This window comes from Idiotropiscis lumnitzeri, chromosome 2 (genome assembly GCF_059441095.1).
Source record: "Idiotropiscis lumnitzeri isolate Australia: NSW breed Sydney's pygmy pipehorse chromosome 2, RoL_Ilum_1.0, whole genome shotgun sequence".
In the NCBI taxonomy this organism is placed as follows: domain Eukaryota; kingdom Metazoa; phylum Chordata; class Actinopteri; order Syngnathiformes; family Syngnathidae; genus Idiotropiscis; species Idiotropiscis lumnitzeri.
The window spans coordinates 1,768,939-1,791,970 of NC_142392.1; the positions used below are offsets into that span (position 1 = coordinate 1,768,939).

Below are 23,032 nucleotides of genomic sequence, written 5' to 3' on the forward strand. Positions count from 1 at the left end.
TTGCAGAGCCGCCATCATTGCTGAGTAGCTGCACGGCATCGAGACTGACTCTGATAATGACGAGAGGGAACCTGTCACGTTAAATACGACAACCGAACTCGGTTTTGCTCCCGTTGACTTTTTAAAAATATGTTTTACAATGCCTGCGCCCATGAATATTTATTGATGTGTTAAATACCGAAAGAGCACCCGTAACTGAGACGTTGTCTTTTAATGCTGTGCGCCTTATGGTCAGGAAAATACGATCATAGGATCCTGCAGGAAAACACTTGACGACCCCGTGCACCCCCGACATGCCCCCGACCACCGCCTTGGTCACGCTGACCTGTTAATGACTGACACTCGCTAGTTATATATAAAAAAACAGAATGGGTGTAATCCAAACAAGGACAGGAATTGAAAACAAAGTTTGCGAAGAGACGAGTCAGTGAACTTGAATTGCGAGTCAATAACATTTGAGCACGTCCCCTCCGCTGCCATTGGCGGACTGGTTGAGGATCCTGCAGAAAGTTCAGGGTTCGCCGCTCACAAATCTACATTTTTGCTCACGTGAGCACTTTTAGATGATTCTGATTATTATTAATAGAATTAAAGATTTGAATGAGGTATTTCACGTCATGCTGCCAGCTGGGATAAGAACTGGAATGTTGTTGATTCTACGCTATAATACAAACAATGCCCTGCGAAGGTTGTTTTTTTTTTTTTTTTTTTGAGGGGGTGGGGTGGGGGTGAGGGCGGGGTCTTGTTCAGGGTGAGTGCTGTGAATTTGATTTGACCACACTCTCGTCCGTCTGGAAGGTATTTACAGGATATTTTGAAACTTTCAAAATGGACTTGTTTGTCTTCTAAGTGTCGTGAAAGTGAATCAATGCAAATCCATTTGAGACTCACGTTTTTCGCGTCTTCCGTTTCCAACTTTTGATGGTTTCATTGTGTGTCCACGTGAGGCAGCCATGTTGACCATCCCGGACCTGATCAAGAAGAAGCGGGACGGCCAGAAGCTGAATGATGGCGACATTAAAGCCTTCGTGGAGGCGCTGACCAGCGGGAGCATCCAGGACTGCCAGACAGGTGCCACATTTGCCCTTTCAGAATTTTCTGCATGGACTAGTAACTTTTTGGGAGTATGAGTAGGACTACGAAAGAGTACGGCAAATCTCCCTTCCTTGGTTGGGCTGGTTTCTCGATTCCGATTCAATTTGTTTTTGTTTCTTTACGTTGTAATTTGCTATTTGTCGTCCTCGTTTTAGGCGCCATGCTGATGGCCATCTGGCAGCAGGGCATGGACACGCGCGAAACGGCGACGCTGACCAAAGAGATGATGCTGTCGGGGGAAGTGATGTCATGGCCTCGAGAGTGGGCGGGGCTTGTGGTGGACAAGCACTCCACAGGCGGCGTGGGTGACAAAGTCAGCCTGGTGCTGACGCCCGCGCTCGCCGCCTGCGGATGCAAGGTGGCTCGAACGACTGACCCCCCCAAAAAAACTAATTAATCACTTTGCAGCCGTATTCCAAAATCAATGTTTTTTTTGATGACTGTCTAGGTACCCATGATCAGTGGGCGGGGCCTGGCCCACACCGGGGGTACACTAGACAAACTGGAGTCCATTCCCGGTTTTAATATCCACCAGTCGACTGAGGAGGTACCTTAATTGAGTCACGCTCAATTTTCAATTCGAATTTTTCTTTTGAGGCTTTTTTCTTTGATTCCCAAAAAAATTTCTTTTTTAATGTTTTAAAACAGGCTATTTTTCAACCTTATTTGTTTTTATATTAATTAATATTATTAATTGCACATTTTTTTACACTGAATTATTCTATTAATTCAATGATGCAATTCCATGTTTTTTGTCACTTTATTTAAATATTGAAAAGAAATCACAGACAAAAATATTGCATCATTACTAATAATCAGTTCTTCTTGAGATGACACCAATATGCATTATCTCAAGCCGGTGTGAAAATGTCCAAATGTTGACAATCATTTCAAAACTGTGCTTTTTGCAAGATTTTTATGCTTGAATGTTTGTCAGGTGCGAGCCATCCTGAGTAGCGTGGGCTGTTGCATCGTAGGCCAGACGGAGACGCTGGTTCCTGCCGACCGCATCCTCTACGCCACACGTGACATCACTTGCACGGTGGATAGCCTGCCACTCATCACGGGTAGCGCCCCGCGCAGGTATGCCTGTCACAAAATGTCCGCAATTACCCAACGCCCGTGTTGTCTTGCGGCCAGGCTCCATCATCTCCAAGAAAGGCGCCGAGTCGCTGACGGCGCTGGTCCTGGATGTCAAATTCGGTCGGGCCGCTCTCTACAAAGACTTGCACGCTGCCAAGGAGCTGGCGCGGCTCCTGGTGAGTTGATTGGTTCCGTTGAATTGTCTTGTAAGTACTTCAGCGCTGGGCTGTTGCAGGTGAAGGCGGGTAACGAGCTAGGCATGCGGACGGGCGCCGTGCTAAGCCGCATGGACGCCGTGATCGGTCGCAGCGTGGGCAACAGTCTGGAAGTCATCGAGGCTCTCGATATGCTCAAGGGCGTCGGCCGACAAGATCTCATGGAGCTCGTCGCCACGCTTGGTAAACGGGTTTGATGGGCACTTGACCCTATTCTGCCGCCTCGTCCTTCCGTCCTTCCACTTCCATCCGTATGGAAACGTACAAGAATGACTAAAAGTGTACGGGTCCGTCCTCATTAGTGAGATCTGAGTACACTAGTTGGTTCCCACACGGGTAAAATGAAAAGAGTGCACTGACATGACGATTAGTTTCCCTCACTCCCTAAGTGTGACGATTTGGTCTCAGGCGGCCTCCTGCTGGCCATGACGGGTCTGGCGGCCGACCAATCGGAAGGCAGACGCCAGATTTCCCAGGCTGTGAATGGTGGCGCCGCTCTTCTCAAGTTCCAAGCCATGATGGAGGCTCAGGGGGTCGCCAAGGACACAGCGAAGGCGCTTTGCTCCCCCCGCACAGATTACTTCAAGATCCTGAGGAAAGCCAAGCATCAACTTGACTTGACCGCCAGCCGTGATGGTAGAAACCGTGCTTCACGTTTTCCATGTTTGATGTTACAGAGTGATTGCAAAATGGATACGTTTCATTTTTGGACATTTGTGATTGTGTTGTAGGCGTGCTAGAGGACGTGGATGGTCTGATTCTAGCGGAAGTGGTTCATAAATTGGGGGCGGGGCGTTGCAAGGCTGGACAGTCTGTCAATCACAGCGTGGGGGTGGAGCTACTGGTCTCGCTAGGCCAGAAAATCAATAAAGGTGAGCTTCCTTCCGTTGACTCTCAAAACCTTAGGCTTCAGGCCCACGCAACGTTTCTTTTTTGTTCAGGCTCTCCCTGGCTGCGAGTCCATTACGAGGATCCGGCGCCGAGCCCAGACCAGATCGAGCGACTGCAAAGGACTCTCGTTATTGGATCGGACACCGATTGCCAAAAGCAAAGTTTGGTGCAAGAAGTGATGCTTCCAGCTTGATGTGCGTTCTTTGACCGAAATCATGTTGGTGCCACCGTCACAGTGTTGACTCGTTACCATGACAACATGACTGAGCGCAAGGGATGGGAGTTAAGCTGAAGTGTTTTTTTTTATAAATTTTTTTTTTTTTAAATTAAAAACGGCTTTGGGGGGGGAAAAGAGGCTAAAATGTAGATTAAATGTGATTTATTTTAATAATCGTACATTTTTTCTATTCATAATGAATGAACCTTTTTTGTGTAAAATTTTGAATGTACACTACTGTGTGCATTTTGAATCTTCATAAATTTTCTGTTTTTTTTTACTAAAATAACACGTAAGTTTATTTTAATGTCATTCTCATTTGTATTATTTAATTATAAATTAACCAATGAATAAAAATGTAATCAGCGTTTGTATTTTTTTCTATCTAGAGTAAATCCCTCCATTCATAAGTCACAAACTTTATTTAAGCTTTGAAAGCATAAAACGTCACTCAACAGAACATGATCCATATAAAACAAATAATTAAAAAAAAAGAAAAACGACATTGGTGGTAGTTGAAAGATCAGTGGACGACGGAGTTGAGCGGCTCAGCTCGGATGTTTCCCAGGTCCAGCGTGGAGTCCGTCTCCTCATCGATCTCGCCGATGACAGCCCTGTCCAACGCACCAGAAAATAAAATGCTGATGATGTCGCACGCGCGCACGCACGCAAGCACAACGTGAATGCTGACGTACACGTTGTCCCCTCGGACGATGTAAAGTCCCAGAACCACTTGCTCCACGCCCTGACCCGAGCTGAACACACGTTCGTGACTCTCGTCCAGAATCAAGTTGATGGTCTGGTCAAAACCCTTCAGCGTGCCCTAAACGGAAAGCATGGAACATCAGACATTCACAATTGTCAACTTGTGTGTGCGTGTGTATTTTAGTGTAAGATAAGTTTGAAATGATAGCTACGTCTTTTGAGTCATAGTTTGGGTTTAAATTGTGAACATGAATTGTTTGTATTTTTCGGCTAGGTATGGCAACCACAATTTGAAACTCACCACGATCATCCTGCCGTCTGACGTCACGATGGCCACCGTCCCTGAGGGTTAAAACACACGTTTTCCAATTACGTGACCCTCACGCACGAGGAAGATGATGTCGAAGCTACGTGATGACACCAGGTGGGACAGCAACTCATTCACACCGTACGGAGATAGTTGCAAAACGCTACGTGTTTACACGAATAAGGAAAGCTTAATAGTCACTATTACGAGCGTTTCGCTCCTAAAATGAGTGTAAGAAGTCATCAGAAGGTGCTACATGCAGTCATTCATTAAAACGGAGTATATGTTAGCTAGTTAAGTTAGCGTGTGCTAGCGTACGGTTAATGTAGCTCTCCAGCGCCGTGGACATGCTGCTGCTTCCTGCGCCGTAGATCCAGCGGCCGCCTCACTTGGAAAAAGCCTTTGGACTTCTGCTAGAAAGAAAGACAAAAAAATAAAACTAATGTAAAAAAGTGGAGCCTGTGTGGAATTGCAATAACAATGCAACCGAAACAGCGAGGACTGGTGCGTACGTCACGTCCGGTTCCGGCAAACACGCTCAAGACGCTCAACAATGAATTTGTATTTTGTTTGTTTGTTTTTTTTAACGTTTTTTTAATAAATAAAAAATGCATAAATAGAAATTTGGAATTCAAAATAGCAACAATAACAGAAGTAGTAATAAAAAAAAACGGACCACTTTGTACGTCATATCCGGATACGTCAAACGCAAGTGAGACGCTCAGATATATTTTTTATTATAATTATGTACTAAACAGATTTTAATTATTTTATTTATTAACTATATTAAAAAAGGACCATTTTAGAGCCAGTTAAAAATAATAAAGTGTAGGAGAGTATCCACGTGGGATCGTTGCCCTCCTCAAAAGCTTGAAAAGTCAAAAATAATTTGCCTTATCAGACAGTTATGACCTTGAACACAGAAAGCTGTTATGAAGCAGTTTTTTTCCCAAATAACTAACACTATATAATTGCTTGCTTTACTGATTTTAGCATGTTGATATTTAGGTGGCCCTTTTGTAGTTATTTGGACTAACAATAGCTTGAGAAAGGAGAAGGTAAAAATGTCAAATATTTCTTAATGCAAGTTTTTTTTCCTGTAAAAAAAATCAGGACCTTGATTTTTTTTAAAAAAAAAAGGTTGCATTTGTTTAATGCAGGTTTTCCTTGGATGGAATGGATTGTCAAAATGAGTTTTTTTGTTGATGAATAGCATTGTGATACTGAAGACAATGAAGTCCAAAAAGTGTGTGGTAAAGGCGTCATGAGTAGTTGGTGTTTATTGTTGCTCAGTTGTCATCCACACAAAGAAAGGTGGAGACAACAGGACACACAGCAGGAACATCATGCTACCAAAGTATGAAATTTGTACAAAAATACTTTACAACATTGTCCATGTTCCTGAAACAAAATACGTCAGTTCACTTGTTTGTTTGTTTGGTTGGTTGGTGAAGCTACATGGAAGTCAAATCTCCTTTTCCAATGGCAGTGCAATGTGCGTTTGTGTCTTGTGTGTGCGCGCAATATCCTGCAATGTTGCAATACACGCGTACAAACACAATGTGTGTATTTGTGTGCGTGTGTCTGTGTGTATGGCTTTATGGTGTGCATTCCTGAAGCCACGCCCCCAAGGCCCCTCAAGTCCTTTCTATTGGCGGAAATTGTTGTTTTGTTGACGTTAGCTCAGCCGTGCTACTGAGCAAGCCCTGTGTCTTGTGCTGAGTATGCGCTTTGTTTGGTAGCCACAAGTGGGCGCTGTGCTTCAAACAGCTTCACGGCTATTTAGTAGAACGACCAATCGCACCCAAGCAAACGACAGCCAATTACGAGTCTTCCCTCTCGGCAACAGAGAAGCATAAATGTTTTTTTTTTTTCAGAGGCGTATGAAAATGTCGACTTCCTAATGAGGCAAGAGAGCTAGTAGCTAAATGTTGACGTCACGCACGTGTCACAACGTTTTCTAAAATGTGAAAATGTCATGGAAACCACGTCGACGACGAGGACTCAACGTTTTTTTTTTTTCTTTTTTGACAATGTGAGGTCCAGTCGTCATGGAAACAAACAAACAGAGAAAAGTGACAACAGTCAATCAAAACACACAATTGATTAGCATAATTGTTCACAGTTACTGGAGGGAGGGGGCGGGGTCATGCTCGTTGGCGTGTGTGGTCGGAGGAGAACCAATCAGAGTCAGGCGTTGTTATTGATTGATTGGTTCCAGCCAATCTGCTGAATGTGTCATCCGGACTGCCAGCCTATTGGCTGAGGGACGTTGAGGGGCGGGGTTAACGGGGTTTAGGGGAAGCCTAGCTCGCCAAAGACAACAATAGACGCGCACGCACGCTCACACTCACACACACAGTGTGGCCAGTCAACGTGTGTAAACATTAAAAAAAATATTTAAACTGCTCAGTGTCTGTCAGTGTCATCGTAATTATTCTTGTTTCTATTATATATTTTTTTTTCAGCACGTCCCTCCAGGAGCATTTTCATGGCACACAAGTCCAATGCTGCTCCAATCACTTTGGATCAATAAAAATCCGTCCATCGGTTCTTGGTCGTCTCCGTGGCGACGATGTGCAGTCAATAGGTCGGAAACAGCGACCCATCCTTGGTCTTTGTGCTGCTGCTGCTGTGCTTTCGTTGGAATTCTGCTTCCTGTCATACCGTTAGACCACGTCCCCCGAGGCCCGGAAAGGACTTTGAGGGTCCAGTTGGGGATAAGAATGTTTGGATTGCCATCAATTGTCAATTAAAGACTGGGATTAAGACCATTAATGAGATTAGAATTTGGAAAAAGGAGGAGCCGTGGTGCGATCAGGTTTTGAATGGGGATCGGCATCAGTACTGGGACATGGATTTGGATTTGGATCAGGATCAGTAGAGAGATGAGGATTTCGAGTGGGATTAGGATGAAGAGGGGGGGGGATCCGGTTTGGGAACAGGATCAATAGATAGGTCAGGTTTTCAAAAGATTTGGCGTGGAATCAGGATCAGTAGTGAGATAGAGATGAGTATTTCAAGTGGGATCCGGATCAGCAGGGCTGTCAAGGTTTCGAGTGGGATCCGTAATGGGATCGGGATCGGTAGTGCGATAAGAACTGGGCTCAAAGCCAGCATCACTTGTGGAGTCAGGATTCGTCATGTGATCAGGACTGGTATTTGGATCAGTAGTGGCATCAGAACCGGGATCAAGATCAGGGTCAGTAGTGGACTCTGGATTGGGATCGGGATCGAATCAGTGATGGGGTCAGAGATTCCAGTGTCACACGACTAGGATCAGAATCTGGATCAGGATGAGGACCAGGAAGTGTGTGTGTGCTTTCAGGCTGCCCGAGCAGGTCAAAGTTTAGAGGTTGTGTGTAGCACCGAAGGGGGCGTGGCCAGTTCAGTCCCTATACAGAAGTGTTAGTGACTATCCCCGCCCCCAGGGCAGCCCCCAACCCGTCCCCGGGTTTCTTCCACTTGATTGGCACGCCGTCCTCGCCCGCGTCCTCACGGCCTTCTTTCTGGTGAGCGATTGGCTGAGTGGCGTGGCTGTTGTTGGTGCCTTCCGTGTGATTTGTCAGCGGATTGGCTGAAGAGGCGGGGTTTCGGCTGATGACCAGATCCAAGCGGTTTGACGACTCAGCGATGAGTGGAACCACCAAGCAGCAGTCGAAGTCCCGAGTGCGCACGTGGTTGATCTGAACACAAACGTGACACCTTGTGTTAAAAAAAAAAAAGACAACTCAAGTAGAAGTATTAACTCAACTCCTGTTCCTCAGTGAAAGTTTGGGGAAAAAAAAGGATTAGGGTTAAGGTATATACTGATTTTGCAGCTCTGCTTACCTGCAGAAGTCGGTCGTACGCTTGCAGGCCTCCGCGCTCCGCGGGGCCGCCACTGCGGATGTTGTTGACGTAAACGCCGCGATCCAGAACGCCGTCCGATACGCTGAAGCCAAAGTCCTCCAAGTCGGAAGACTTTTCCAAAGTCAGCTGCAAGACGTCAAAGACACGCGTGTCCGTCAAACAGCCAATAAAATAACAAATGTTTGCATGAGATGACGTCACAAAAATAACAGGCTAAAATAGAGAGCAAATAATAACAAATCAAACAAAAGATAAAAGGACATTGGAATGCAAATATGACGTGAAATTTTTCACTTCTGAGACAATGATAAAAATCCATAAAATAATCTTACAAATATTGATAAATGGCTAAAAGAATAAAGTCCCAGCCTAAAAATGACCAAAAAAAAAAAAAGTTGTCACATCTTCACCTTGTGAAGTTCTACTGGCGTCTGGTTGAGGATGTCGTTGACTTCCTGCCTCATCTTCTTCATGGCGAAGGCTCTGCGCTGGGGGTCGGAGGGCAAGGTGTTGGAGCGTGGGGTCACCTGAGGGCGACTGCTGCTGCGTTCTTGGAAGCTAGCCTGGCGTCCCAGCGAGGTGTGGGGGGGGGCCGGGTCGTGGTTCAGGCTGAGGGTGGAGCCGGACATGATGGTTGCCTGGAAACCATCGATCACACGTCCATGTCAACGCCACTCCAGAAAAAATATTTTGCCTTTTGTGCACCACAATTAACAATTTGTTGGCAATCGAGTGCAAACGCCATTCAATGTCAAAAAGTTGTTTTAATATTTGTAAATGTCACTAAAATCAATTGAATGCGGCTAAATTTCAAAGCATCAAATATCACAACAAGCCACTTAAAAGTCACTTTAGAAGAAGTTAAGAGAGAGACAACATGTTAGATGTTAGCGCACCCCAAAATAAATAAAATAAAATAACAGCAGCAAGGCAACAGGAAGGAAAGAAATGATTGATTAGTGGAGGAACGAGGGAAGATACCCCAGTGATGAGCGCCGTCTCCTTTTCTGGCTCCTGGAAAACAACCAGTCCTTTTTTTTTTGTCCACTTTGTTTTTAAGCTTAATTCTAAAAAATAATTTCATTGGTCGAAAGTCCCGCCCCACCTGGCATGCGTGTGCGTGTATGACATGTAACAATCAGCATACGTGTGTGTGAGTGTACCTCCAGTTCTCTGAGGATTCCGCTTTGTCCACATGTCTCCAGATCCTCCAAAGCCTGAGACCAGAAGTTCTCCTCCTGGTCCGGTTCTGTCCCGTCATGACCCACCGTGAACCTGTATCCCATCCGCAGAGGTCGCAGGTCAGTTGCACGCACACGCACACACATTGAGGAAAACCTACATGCTATATTACGGTGGACCCGAGACCCACAGAACCAAGGTCCAAAATGGTCGCTCACCCGCCGAGCGTGACGTGTTCCCAGTCGTCGTTGAGGCCCGACAGGTCCGACAGCGGATGGGCTCGCTGGCGAGAAGAGGCGGGCGATTGGCTGTTGCTCGTCTTGGCGTTGCGCCACTCGTGGAAGGTGAAAGGTGACGACTGGAAGGAAGGAGCTAAAACCAGGCGGGACGTGTCACCACTAGGTGGCAACGCGGTTGACGTACGTGACGCGCATGCAAGTACCCGGGCTGGTGAAGCTGGCGTCCATGTTGGATCCGTCCCAGGACTCGACGGCGCTGTCGACGGACGGCAGCGTGCAGAACATCCTCTGAGCCGAAGGGGGCGCCACAGTGACCGGCTGCTCCTCTCCTTCGTCGCCGTCGTGGTTCTCCTGGCCCGGGCCGATCACGCAGGATTTGGGACTGGACACTGCGTAGACGCAAGCACACGTTGAGATCCGGAGCGCCTGGAGTGGCGGCGGTGAGGACATACGCTCGCCGTGTTTCTTGATCTTCAGCGTGACCGTCTCGCCCGCCTGCTGGAGGAGGCTGATGGCCTCGCTCAGCGGTTTTCCCTTCAGGCTGCTGCTGTTGATGGCCAGAATGCGGTCGCCCACATGGATGGCGCCCGTCCTGCAAGTACGCAACCTTGTCGTCTTACATTTCAATTCAAGTGTACCGTTGTCGCTCTCAATGTTTAAAGCGTTACAATCGAAGAGAAACCATGCCAATAATTGTGATTTAGATTTGTTTCCATCATGAATGCGAAGACTTGTTTTTTTTTTTGCTGACCTCTCCGCCAGGCCTCCCTTGGTGAGCGAGGAGATGATGATGGGGTCGAAAGGCTCCTCGGTGCCTGAGATGGTGATGCCGAGCGGGCCGCCGTACCGCTGCAGCTCCACCGTGTAGATGATGCTGCCCGACACCTCCTGCTCATCTGAAAGGCAACGCGTGCCTTCGGCGGTTGGTTGCAAACGGCGCCGCGTGCCGGGCGAGGCCGGACCACGCGGCCGCTTACCCGAGTTGTCCTCGTCTTTGCGTATTTTGAGCTTGACGAGCTCCTCGCACTGCTGCAGGATCTGCACCGCCTCCTCCATGGAGCACGTCTCCACGCGGATGTTGTCGATGGCCAGCAGCTTGTCTCCCAGCTCCAACGTGCCCGTCCTCCAAAACACCAACGCCGGGTCCAATTACGGTCCGTCTCTTAATAACATGTTTGGATGTGAGTGTTTTTGTGTCACCTGTGAGCGACACTGCCTTTCTTGATGTCAGAAATGATGAGAGGGTCTCCCGCTTTCCTGTTCGATGGCGCTGCAACAACACAACAACATGCTCAGTGCATGCTTGTTCGGCCACTTAAAAGTTTCTCGTGTGACCGGAAGAAACTCACAGCTGATGGTAATTCCCAGTTCCACTCCCGGTTTCTTGGGGAGCTTCACATGGAATGTTCCGGAGGATGGGATGACCGATTCTGGAGAACGCAAAGAAAAAGACTTCATGCATTGTGTATGCGCCAGGAGGGTGGGGGTGCACGTGTGTGTGTGTGTGCGTGTGTGTGCGTGCCCGCCTGCCGGCGCATACCGGCCACGTCAAACTCAATCTCCAGGGTGAGTTGTGCGGTAATGGAGGAGTCTCTGAGCAGCTGATTGGTTTCTTCCAAAGTGGAGTCTTCAGTTGGAACTCCGTTTATGGACAAGATCCTGTCACCTATTTGCAGGATGCCACACCTACACACACACACACACACACACACGCGTTTATATATGACTTGTGTATTTTGTGTCAAGTTGCACGTCACGCGTATCCACCTCTCAGCAGGACTGTCGGGATCGATGTAAGCGATGAGCGGCGGCGAAGAGAGCGTCTCGGTGGCGAAGACGCCGCCTTGGAGCTGGAGGCCGAAGCCCATGATACCGTCGCCTAGCAACGTCACCTCCGTGGTCTCCGTGTGGACCACTTGACCGGCCAGACCCACCGTACTGGACGCCAAGGACACTGACGGAAAAGGCGAAGCACACGGAAAGGTTACGTTGACATCAACATTCTGATAAAAAATTATATTCGAAGAGTGCCTTTCAAGCAACCCAAGGACGCTTGCCAACAACTTGTGAGAAAATGAAAACGTTGATTATTACAAGGACGTTAGCGGTTAGTCAGTCAGTCGGTCGGTCGGTTATTAAATATTTCGATGCTGGTGACAAAGTTGTTCCTCACAGGAGCTCTTGAAGTCCTTCTTCTTCTGCTTCTTCCTCATGAGCGTGCCCCGCGGACTTGTGGGATACGCGTTCCTGGGAATGGTCATGTTGAGGGACGACAGGCTGTACGCCGACATGGAGCCCGGCGAGAACGTGTGTCCCAACGCTGCGTGGTGGCAAACACAGCCAGGCATCAAGGTGACGCGCTCGCACACGCACTCAGTTAGAGGCACACAAACCAAAACACACACACACACATTCGTGCATATGCGCACACATATGCTTGAAGACACACAACGCGTGGACCATCATAGCCATACACACACAAAATCTGGCGCGCAGGAGACAGAGCGGCGGACATACACGGGTTGTTTGTATGGCGGTTGTGCGACCTGGCGCCTGATTGGTCAGGATGGTACGTGTTGTAGTGGTAAGGGGGGAGGATGGGTGCTGAGGTTCCGGTCTCCCAGGGGAGGGGGCGGGGAGAACGCTGCACCTTGACTGCACACACACACACGCACACACACACCCACACACGTGCAGGGCAGTGTTCAGGTTAAGACGAGGAACGGCATCTGGGTCAAAGATTTCATGTTCATGTGTTGCCTTCAGGGTGATGTCGGCATTTTGTGTGCTTGCTGGGGTGCGTTCGAGGCCGTTGTTAGCTTGTTGTTTGTTAGTGGTGATGTGTGTGCGGTGCATTTGGGGGCAATGAGAAGTTAGTGTGTGTGCGGGCACCTTGCTGTGGTGCGTTCAGGGCCGGTCGGGCCTGGTGCTGCGGCAGGATCTCCATGCGGACGTTGTGGCAGGACGCGGACAGCAGCTGTGTGGCTTCAGCTAGAGAGCAAAACTCCATCGATTTACCGTCCACCGACAGGATGTGATCACCTGCGTGGAGGGCGCCACACCTACACGCAGCATGACACGCACGCACATTAGGACGTGAGTGTGCAGTGTGCGCGCGTGGTGCGTAGCGTAAAGGTCACCTGTCGGCTATGCTGGCCGGTTTAACTTTGTCAATGACGATAACCTGCTTGCTGCAGAACATGGACGAGGACAAAGCCACACCCAGGCTGGAGCCTGTTGCCTTGGCAACCTCCACCAGCAGAGGACCCGAAGCCGAAGACACGGAGTCTAAACACGGAAGGGCAAAGGTTACGTGTTAAATGAGGTGAGTGTGTGTGTGTGTATACAGAAGCTTGTGTGTCATTTTTGTGCGTCAAGTGTCTGTGTCTCAGTGTGTGTGTGTGTGTGTGCGCACGCATGCGTGTCGCTGTTTCGGTGTGTGCTGACCCATGACAGAGACGTCATATTCCAGCAGCATGGTTGCTTCCTGTCCACTCTGCTTCAGAACGCTCATGGCCTCCGCCAGTGTGTTGCCATGGAGACGGATGCCATCGATACTCAGCAGACGGTCCCCAGGTTTGATGCTCCCCTCCCTACACACACACACACACACACACACCCCCACACTCTAAGTTCAAACTGGAGCAGCAAGAACTTCGGAGTTCTTGGTTTCAAAACCGTTAGTCACCTGTCAGCAGGTCCTCCCGAGCGTACGGTTGCAATGACGATGGGTCGACACTTGTTCCTGTCTTCATTGGCTCCGCCTATAAGTGTCACTGATTAGGACCACACACAATCAACACCAACCACACACGCATGCGCATGCGCACACACCTCTGATGACAAACCCAAAGCTGTTTCCGTCCTTGTGTAGCGTCACCTCCACCGTCTTGAACATGACACCCGAACCCTGCACGGCTGCAACACAAGCCGTCAACAACACGTCAGGGGCACGCGCAGGTCACGCGAAGGACACGTCAGGCGGTGCGGACGTACAGACGGGCGGCAGCTCGTACTCCACCTCCAGCAGCACGCGCTCGCCCACGTTCTTCAGCAGACTGATAATCTCGTCGTGGCGGAACTTGGCCAAGTTGATGCCGTTCACAGAGCGGATGTAGTCGCCCACATTCAGCTGGTCGCTCCTGACACCAAACATCAACAAGGTCAGGGGGATTCTCCATTTGAGATCAACATCGTGCATTTCAGTGTCGGTTTACGGACTACAACTTCTTCTGGAGATAAAGCCATTCTCTTAATAATAAGCCGTGTAGTCCCACTCCGGACTTCCTACCTGGCGGCGATTCCTCCCTGCCTCAGATTGGACACCCGCGGCTTTCCGTCCTTGTCGATGCCGCCCGACACGGTCAGCCCCAGCGTGGTGCCCTCCTTCTTCATCAGCTCCACCAGCGTGCACCCCCGAAACTCGTCTGGGGATCGCAGCCGCGCGGCCGTCACGTGACCGCCCCACTTACTTCTTTACTATGCGTTAGCATTAGCATTAGCCTTACCCGGTATGCTCTGCCTCCTGATGGCCAGGGCGCCGTCTGACGGACGCGTGCCCGCCGAGTGTTTGGTGTACGGACCTTCATCTGCAAACACAACACAAATGCTTTACTTCATCTCCAAAAAGGAAGACTGACAAGATGAAGATGAAGCCAAAGATGATATAGAAGATGATGGCAAGATGTTGCGATGATGGATCCGGAGTAAAGAAATGCTGAGGTATCTTCTTCTCTCACCGATCTCACAACTCCTGCACTCAACACGCAACACGCGCACACACAAAACTAGAGCGACACACCACAAAATACACGTGATGACGGCAACGCTAGTCTGCCTTATCTGACATCTTGCATTTTAGATCTCCCTCTCACAAACACACACGCACACACACACATAGTGGAAAGCTGTCTTGTGACAAACACACACACACGCACACACACGATTATCAATCAGTGATCAATTGGCAGTAAATGTTTTACTGTCATTGGTCTCTCTGGTTCTCTGCGTCTGTCTCTCTACCTTTATTCACCCTGCGCAGGATCTGACATCGGCATTTGAACGAGACTGCGATCATGATGAAGCCCCCAGCTCGGCGTCGCCGGCTGCCCAGCCAGCGCCATGCACACTAAACCGCTGCAACCCTCTCCTCCTCGTCTCCCCTAATCCTTCCGTCGCTCCTCTTCCTCTCTCTTTTCCGTCGTTCGGCCGCTGCGAGCCGAGTGCCTCCTCACGCGGACGCCATCACGTAGATGAGGAAGAGGACGAGGAGGGAGGAGGAGGAGGAGGAGGAGGAGGAGGGGGAGGGCGCTGCAGATGTGGAGCGCCGCCATGAAATGAGGATGAGGAGGGAAGGGGGAGGGGGAGGCTGATCTGATGCTGTGATGACGAAGAGCGGGAGGATGGAGGAAATGCATCAAACGTCGGAGGATGAGAGAAATCGAAAACCTGTCAAAGCGTCCCACATGCTTAACACCCCCCCTCCTCCTCCCACCCCATTTCTCAGAACCGCATGGAAAGAAAATGTGCGCCAGCCCTTTAAATCAACCTTTGCACATCTCCCAGTGTGCTGAGCAGTCACGCAGAAGTCGTTAAAGTGAAGCTTAAAATGAAATTGAAAAATAATGAGGCGTTCAAGTACACTCGGGACATTCCATTGTCAACGTGTTTGAACTCTAAAAAGAACTAGCTGTTCAAGAGCGCCCAACACTCCGTTTTACTACACCATCTCACGGCAGAAAAGGTGCGCTGGCCCTTTAAACAACCTTGACACACCTCACGGCGTGCTCAACAGCCAAGCTTAAGTCTTTAAAGTGTGAAGTCTACTGGAAAAAGAAGTGAGGCATTCGAGCACATTCGGGACGTTCCATCAGCTACGGTCACAAACACACCCACACATGCCCACACACACACCCACACCCACGTCAACAAAATGGCCTTAGTGAAGTCTTCTAAGACCAGGTTGAAGGCAAAAATGACAAGCGCACCCCACACTTTTTTCTTTTTAATTACATCGCCTCTTAAAGCTACGTGGGCAAATTGTGCACTGGCCCTTCAAGTCAACCTTCACATGCCTCCCAGCGTGCTAGTTAGCAGACTACAGGAGAGCATGGAGCATTTACACGCTTCATGATGCTGATGTCACCACCGGAGGGAAAGCGGTGCAATGATCGCAACACTGCCACGTGATTGGCTGCATCTGCCGAAAGGGGCGTGGTCTGCTCCAACATGTAGGTCAGTGTTCCAGATGCCGATTATGTGGGATTCATTTCATTCTCTGTACATGTGTGTTAATTTGTGTAAAAATTGAGCTGATTATTTGAATATTGATATGATTTGAATATTTCTTTTTTTTTTTTTACAGATTTTCTTATGCCAAGAACATTCAACAACATTGGTGAGTGTTACTACTGCATGCCTTCTATTTGCGCTGAAGCTAATGCTGACACGTGCAGTGGTACCAGACCGCCAGCAAAAGGTCACAACTTGGGCATGTCAACTATGTTTGCGTGATTGCTAGAAAAAAAGTGGCATTTAATCATCACACTTGAAATAAGTAAACAATCACATGTCAGGGTACACGTGTGTAATGAAATCATTGAGACACTGCTGTTACCATGGCAACAAGCTGATGAATAATTGAAGGGAGCGAGTGCCCCTGCAAGTACAAAGAGTAATTTTTAGACTTGTAAGACATGTGCGTGCGCGCGCGCGTGCACACGCGCACTGGTCTGCTCAATGGCTGGCTTTAAAGTGAATCTTAAAATAAAGTCTAAAGAGAATGCCGCGTTCAAGTACAATCAGAATGCTCCATTAACTACAGAACATGCTTGACACACACATGCGTATGGGAGTCAACTAAATAACCCCGTTTAAGTCTTTAAAGTGACGCTCAATTCTAAAAAGTATGTAGCGTTCAAGTACGGTAGTTTCCGGACGTTCCATTGACAAACCAGTGGCAACATGTTAGATGAGCGCACGCTCTCACAGCTGCACTTGCACACTTAGTGCTTGGTGGTTTGCGTTAATAGCACGGTGACGGGGGCAAACAGGAAGCGGATGTGCTGTTTGGCAGCCAAGAGGACAGACATGACACTACTTAGATGCACGATGTACAGTAAAGTACCGGCAAGATATTACTTGCATACATTACGTACTGCAAGTATTTGTTTACTAAAGCGCACACGCACAGTGAGTTCAAAGGAAACCCAGGCAAGGCGCGAACACATGAGTGGCACGGGCCTGACATCATTCTGCCTGTTTAATATGCAAATGTATGCGGCCCTATTGTATCCACACGGAGCCACATTGCAGGCACCGAATAGTACTTGACTGCAAAACGGCCACGTTGGACCATTCATGTTTTAAATTCCAACGTCTCATTTTACAATCATGTCAAGTGAAATTGCCTCATCAAATGTCTATTTAAAGCTCAAGACACTTTGAATGGTAGTGACGCACACACACACACACACACACACACGACATGACATGACACTCGGGGTCACCAACATGATGCCCTCGAGGGCAGGCCTGTTCTAAAAATAGCTCAATAGCAAGACTTTTGAGAAATAAAGTGCTGCATAGTTGATGTTCAAGTTCCTGTTGTTAAATCCATGTTGATACTTGGAGTGTCAGTGTCATTCATGAATAATATGACAATTTCAGAACGTCTTATTTGAGAAGTGCGTATGAAACTTGAAGCCCTCCGTATTCGGCAGTCCCCAAGAAGTAGCTCTCATTTTTCCACAAGTTGGTGACCCTTGCACTCCAAAGTCATGTTGGACTGCTTTTGTCGTCACGCTTAGCTAGCTAACTGCCAGCAGCCGGTGCGGGTGTGTGCGTGTGGGTGTGTGTTTGTGTGTGTTTGTTTTCCGGAGGTTGAAATCGTGCTTGGAGATGTTGTCGAAATTCCTGTAGTGTATCAACACTTGTTATTACCCACAAAACACCAGGTGGCTCAGCTTCACCTGCATGCTCTTAAATTATACATCAAAGCGTGCACACATTGTGTACACATGTAAACTATGTGTGTGTCTGTGTGTGCATGAGAGACGTGTGTATCAGTATCATCATGAGAATGTGAGACACGTCTCTTTGTGTGAGAGATGTGTGTATTGTATGAGAGTCTGAGTTTTAAATGTGTGTATGCATCCTGTGTGCAAATGTGTGTTTATGCCTTTGAAATTGTGTTTGTATACGTGTGAGTTGTAGAAATGTTTTGTGTGTGCTGTGAGGCGTCTTTGTGATGAATTTGTGTAAGCGTGAGATGTGTGTGCATGTGTTTATGCCTTTTTGCGTGTTTGTGTTTGTCTTGAGGTTGATATGTTTATGTATGTATTTGTGCATGTGTGTGTTTGTGTGTACCTCTGAGAGTATCACGCATCTGTGTGTAATTGTTTGCTTGCGAGCATGTGTGAGTCAGAGACATGTCAATGTGTGTGTGAGGTGAATGTGGTCGTGTGTCTCTTTGTAAGCTTGTGTGTCGGTGTGTCAGATGAATGCATGTTTGTCTACGAGTGTGTGTGTGTGCCCACAGGTGTGTTTGTTGCAGGTGTGCCACTCACGTAGCAGGCGCGTGTGGTACTTGCTGGTGTAGAAGTAGACGTCGTCGTATCCTTCCTGGTAGTCATCGTCGGCACGGTACCTCCTCCTGCGCCTCCTTTGGAGCAGGCGCAGGAGCGCCAGGAAGCGCTCCATCCTCACCGGGGGGCTAACGCACGCACACGGCTAACACACCGCTAAGGTACGAGAGTCGCTAGCGGGAAGCGGCATTCCACACAAAGAAAGTCGGCTCAGGTTTCTTCTCGTGCACGCACGCACACGCACACACCTCTGGATGGCACACACACTCTTTGTAGCCTTGCCTCCTCTGCAGCCTCCTCCTGTCCTGCCTTAGCCAATCACAGCACTCGCAGCGCACACACACACACACACACACGCTCACAGTGTGTGTGTGCGTGTAAATGTGCACTTGAAGAGTCAGCAGACATGACTTTTCGTCTTTCCTTCCTTCCTTCCTTGCATCCTCCACTCATTTATCCCTCCATCCTTTGCACCATTCATTGCTCTTTTTATGACACAAGCGCACGCACACACACGCACGCACACACAAATGCAAGCACGCAGTTGATTCCACGGAGGGGGAGGGGCGGGCTCCATTCAGTCAAGCAATGACAGAGCTTTCCACAAAGGACGGGAGGAAAGGAAGCCAAGTGCATGAAACAAGGGATGAAGAAGAAAGAACTACAATTCCCATGATGCAACGGGGCCGCGTTTCATTCAATGAATCGAAGCGTTTTGAATCTCATGGGGAAGCAACTTGTCGTAGTGGAACGTCATCTAAATTCTGGTCTCGCAGAACTGTTAGAGTAGAATAAAGTCTCTGAAAGTTGTGTCGTCAGATCGATTTGGCAGAGTAGAATGTAGATGAGCAGACTACGCGGGTTGAATCCACCGAGGTAGAATCTAGTCTATTCCAAATCGGTCTCGTAGAATGCAGCAAAATGCCGCCTGGTAGGATCCAGTAATCCAGGATCCAGTTTATTCGACTCTCATTTAGTAGATGAAGTAAAGAATGCAATGCAGGGAACCGCCACTGCATAAACGTGAGTTGAGATGCTTTAGACAAAAATGGTGTTTTGACGCCATCTTGTGGCACCGACAGGCAATCATGAACCTTTTCAGCGGATGAGTCAATTACGGGCGAGTTTTTAATATTCATGACAGGTTCCCGTCTCGATCCCCCGTCAAAAGTGACACAACGTCAAGTCGAATGTACTCCAGTAATATGGAGTTGAATGGTTATTTACTCGATTACTTTGAAGAATGTAGACTTCGTGAAATATGAGAATGTCGTCCAGTAGAATCTGGTCTACCAACAATCCAGTCTAGTAAAAGTACGTCATTGAGCAGAACGGACTTTATTGTGGGACAACCTTGAGGTAGCAAACCAGAAGGGTTGAATTGATTGCGCCCTCTTGTGGTTGCTATTAACCAATGAAAAGATGGCGTTGTTCTGCAGCGTGAAATGAAAGCTCGCAAAACGCCGGCTGAGGCATCGTCTTAGTCGTTTGTCCTTTGCCTAAAATGGGAGAAGAGAGCGACTGACTGACATTTGGTCGAGAGAGAGAGCTGCTAAAAATGACAAAACCATCCTCATTTGCATGGCGCTCATTTGCATATCACTTGCAGGCCTCTGCGCCGCCGTGCTGCCATTGGCTGCCTGTCTGAGCGCATGCGAGTGTGCGTTTAATCACATTCGCCACACGCGCCGGCTTATCCTGCTGCTCCCCCGCCTGGACGCTCTCAGGCCATGCAGCGCGGCGCCATCCCATCAACGTCGTCCTCGCCGGTCCCATCAATATGATCGGGCAGTCGACTCACTGAGGAGTGAGCGGCCGGCCGGCGCCGGCACACGTTGCGTTGGGGCACACATGATCACGCCTGAGGCGCTTTTTTTTTTAATTTTTTTTTTTTATGGCTGTCTGAGTGGCTGACCTTCATTCCTAATGGACAGCACACAATAAAAAAATAGTCGAATCGAGTATAGGCGTGCAGTCCAGTCAAATATATTCTTGTTGTATAGAACAAGGAGCAAGTTGGCCGTAATGCGATACGACAGTCTAAACGAAGCTGCTCAGCTCTCGTCAACATAGTTCCTTGGCGCAAAGTACCAGCGCCGAGTACTTAGTCAATTGCAGATTTTTTTTTTTTGCCGGGGAGGACTTTTCTGCCGTTAAGTATCGATGGCTGGTATCGGCAGCCTCCGCGAGTATCAATGACACGGACATCTATAGAATGGACCAACAATAGGGACTGCAAATTTAAAAATGCCAGATTGCTGATTGGCGGCGTTTCCCTGCATAGTAAAATGTCGCCTAGTACAATTCAGTCTCGTACGTTATAGTCAAGTCGAATCTAGTCTCGTATTAGTAGGATGTCTGAGTAGCTGACCTTGATTCATAAGAGACACACACACACACACACACACACACACTAAGAGGAGGTGCAGCGACTACTCAATGAAAGCAGAAATGCCAAACAGGTGCACACACACAAACTGATGCATCATGTGGGGGTGTGTGTGTGGGGGTGTGTGTGTGGGGGGGGGGGGGGGGTGTGTGTGCGTGCTGGGCGAATTCAAGCAGAAAATGACATGATGTTTGTTTGATGCCAGCAGCTCGGCGCTCCACCTGGATGCGGCCCAAGGCTGCGTGTGCGTGTGTGTGTGTGTGTGTGTGTGTGTGTGCGTGCGCAGGGCAACAAATTGAGGACAAAAGTTGCACTACTAGACAATGTTTTCATGTTTTACAATCCTCCTTGCATTGCCATCACACATGATGGCGAAGTTACACTCATACACACAGACGCGCGCTCACACGCGTCAGCGTTTTATTGTTAGCTGTGATGATGATGTGTGAGCAACAACGCACACATTTTCTTGCTAAATGTGTCGCACATGAAAAAGATTCGGGCGCATCACACGCACACGCGCAGGTTTGCTTGACTAATCCACAGGGCAAGGATGAGCAGAGTTGTGACATCAGCACTTCTTAAAGGACACTGTGTGCACGTGTGAGAGCGTAGGCCAAAAGTGTTGTATGATGTCACTCTGTGGCAGTGTCTGATGCACAAAAAAAAAAATTGTGACTATAGCATTTCGGACATCGACATCTTCTTGTCCATTTCCATATTTCGGAATATAATGTACGCCACTGTACGTCGTCTAAGGGATGTAAGGAGGATGTTTGTTAGTCAAGTAATATCTGTACGTGTGCATGTAGTATGTGTAAGTCGAAGTAACGTGTATATAGGTGGAGTTCGGTCAGTATGTACCGATAGTCGAGTCAAGTACAACGAGGTCAGTCCTGAAGCATGTGCAGTCATGTCATGTTGAACTGTCACGTTAATATTTTAGTGTGCGCGCAAAAGGATTCAAGTCTTTTCATTTCCAGTAATTCCCTCTATTGTCTATTTTTATCCATTCTTACTGGAGCGTTATTTTTAAACCTACAAGATGATAAAAATGAATCGAAATCACCAGTGATGTGCAGGAAAATGTGAAAATGAAAAGAACAGACTTGGTGGAAGGTGAGAATATGAAGCTGCAATAATATTATGATTTATTAATGAGAACATTTACCAATCAATGGTTAATAATTATCTCGACTAACAACTTGACCATTAGTGATTTATTAGATGCCACTTTGACAAATGAACGTTTTAAAAAAAAGTTTTATATGATGGCTTCAATGGTGTTAAACTGATTCATGTCGACGTGTGCGCGCACAAAACACATTTCGTTCAAGCAAGGGGGTGTTGCGGGGGGGGGGGGGGGGGGGGCGACTAACCGGCGCCTTTAGACCGCTTTTAGTGCTCCTGCCCCGGCCACGCAGGGGGGCAACAGCCGGCAGGTCAGCAGGTGGGTTGGCCGGCTAGCGAAGCTAAGATACACTGCTAGCTTCACCTGCTGACTCGACGTAACATAACGTAACGCGCCGTCACTTTACCTGACGTCACGTCAACGGACGTCACATCACGTCAAGATCAGACTGTGCGCCACACGAACACGCGCATACGCACGCACGCACAGCGTCAACTTCCACGCGCGCGGCACCAAAAGCCGGTGTGGCAAGCGAACGCGCGCCAGTAGACACGCACGCACGCGCATACAAGCAAGCACACGCAGGCGGGCGCTGAGAAAACGCGAGAGGGGACGTCGGCGGTTCGGCGGCGCCGCCGGCTGCATACCTCCTTCCTGGTCCGCTTGCAGACAGGCCGGGATGTTCTTCTTCCATCCGGGCATGATGCACCTCAGGGCGGATATAGAGTCCAGGGCGGCCGGCTAGCAGACACACAGCACCAGCAGCGGCAACAACATGTTAGCTCGTTAGCTTTAGCTTCATGGAGGAGATCCACCTCCGTGTGCACTTCCTCTTCTCCCTCGCCCCTTCTTAGGCACGCGAGACCCCCGCTGTATCGCTGTATCTCTCTCTCTCTCTCTCTCTCTCTCTCTCTCTCTCGCTCTCTCTCTCTCTCTCTCTCTCTCGCTCCCGCTCCCTCTCTCTCTCTCAGTCTCTCTCTCTCTATTTCTTTCTGTATGTCGCTCGCCCCCCACCCCCTCCTAAATGGAGTCTCGGGCTCAGGGTGGTATCGGACTGGGGTTGGGGGGTTTGTAGGGTGACTTGACGTGATGAATGGCGTCACGAAGTCCGCAAGGGGCAAAAAAATGACTATTTCTACG

At 48.6% G+C, this 23,032-nt stretch overlaps 3 protein-coding genes across 10 annotated transcripts; 1 reads left to right on the forward strand and 2 right to left on the reverse strand.

Moving 5' to 3' along the window:
- The first annotated feature begins 805 nt into the window (after positions 1-805).
- Positions 806-3,869, forward strand: tymp (thymidine phosphorylase). The gene is made up of 9 exons (XM_088288782.1): positions 806-1,071; positions 1,251-1,453; positions 1,544-1,642; positions 2,033-2,162; positions 2,236-2,354; positions 2,414-2,576; positions 2,802-3,029; positions 3,125-3,265; positions 3,335-3,869. The coding sequence occupies exons 1-9, from the start codon at positions 954-956 to the stop codon at positions 3,475-3,477; spliced, it is 1,344 nt and encodes a 447-aa protein (XP_088144908.1). The 5' UTR covers positions 806-953; the 3' UTR covers positions 3,478-3,869.
- Positions 3,870-3,904: 35 nt separating this feature from the next.
- lsm8 (LSM8 homolog, U6 small nuclear RNA associated) lies at positions 3,905-5,038 on the reverse strand. The gene is made up of 4 exons (XM_088288783.1): positions 4,832-5,038; positions 4,508-4,548; positions 4,197-4,324; positions 3,905-4,115 (listed from the first exon to the last, which is right to left on the reverse strand). The coding sequence occupies exons 1-4, from the start codon at positions 4,860-4,862 to the stop codon at positions 4,025-4,027; spliced, it is 291 nt and encodes a 96-aa protein (XP_088144909.1). The 5' UTR covers positions 4,863-5,038; the 3' UTR covers positions 3,905-4,024.
- A 722-nt stretch (positions 5,039-5,760) lies between these two features.
- grip1 (glutamate receptor interacting protein 1) lies at positions 5,761-22,849 on the reverse strand. Of its 8 annotated transcripts, XM_088288778.1 has the most exons (25): positions 18,354-18,870; positions 14,295-14,375; positions 14,078-14,213; positions 13,783-13,928; positions 13,621-13,704; positions 13,475-13,550; positions 13,234-13,379; positions 12,927-13,074; positions 12,679-12,848; positions 12,304-12,441; positions 11,960-12,106; positions 11,554-11,740; positions 11,327-11,472; positions 11,136-11,216; positions 10,987-11,056; positions 10,764-10,909; positions 10,538-10,682; positions 10,239-10,378; positions 9,990-10,175; positions 9,766-9,919; positions 9,529-9,640; positions 9,347-9,379; positions 8,776-9,003; positions 8,345-8,491; positions 5,761-8,199 (listed from the first exon to the last, which is right to left on the reverse strand). In XM_088288778.1, exons 1-25 carry the CDS (start codon positions 18,484-18,486, stop codon positions 7,909-7,911), a joined length of 3,471 nt encoding a protein of 1,156 aa, XP_088144904.1. In that variant the 5' UTR covers positions 18,487-18,870; the 3' UTR covers positions 5,761-7,908. The 8 variants fall into 8 exon arrangements, with proteins under 8 accessions (XP_088144904.1, XP_088144903.1, XP_088144900.1 ...); XM_088288777.1 differs by lacking the exon at positions 18,354-18,870 and adding an exon at positions 22,540-22,849 and having other exon boundaries at positions 10,538-10,909; XM_088288774.1 differs by having other exon boundaries at positions 10,538-10,909; positions 18,354-18,873.
- Positions 22,850-23,032: the final 183 nt, after the last annotated feature.

Coding starts and splice junctions, on each gene's coding strand:
- lsm8 (XM_088288783.1), bottom strand. CDS start 4,862: ATGTCCACGGCGCTGGAGAGCTACATTAACC. Junction 4,325..4,507: donor CAGACGGCAGGATGATCGTG/GTGAGTTTCAAA, acceptor CTTTCCGTTTAG/GGCACGCTGAAGGGTTTTGA. Junction 4,116..4,196: donor ATCGTCCGAGGGGACAACGT/GTACGTCAGCAT, acceptor TGCGTTGGACAG/GGCTGTCATCGGCGAGATCG.
- tymp (XM_088288782.1), top strand. CDS start 954: ATGTTGACCATCCCGGACCTGATCAAGAAGAAGCGGGACGGCCAGAAG. Junction 2,163..2,235: donor TAGCCTGCCACTCATCACGG/GTAGCGCCCCGC, acceptor TCTTGCGGCCAG/GCTCCATCATCTCCAAGAAA. Junction 3,266..3,334: donor AGGCCAGAAAATCAATAAAG/GTGAGCTTCCTT, acceptor TTTTTTGTTCAG/GCTCTCCCTGGCTGCGAGTC.
- grip1 (XM_088288774.1), bottom strand. CDS start 18,486: ATGGAGCGCTTCCTGGCGCTCCTGCGCCTGCTCCAAAGGAGGCGCAGG. Junction 13,705..13,782: donor GTACGAGCTGCCGCCCGTCT/GTACGTCCGCAC, acceptor CTTGTGTTGCAG/CCGTGCAGGGTTCGGGTGTC. Junction 8,492..8,775: donor CGCCAGTAGAACTTCACAAG/GTGAAGATGTGA, acceptor GACGTCTTGCAG/CTGACTTTGGAAAAGTCTTC.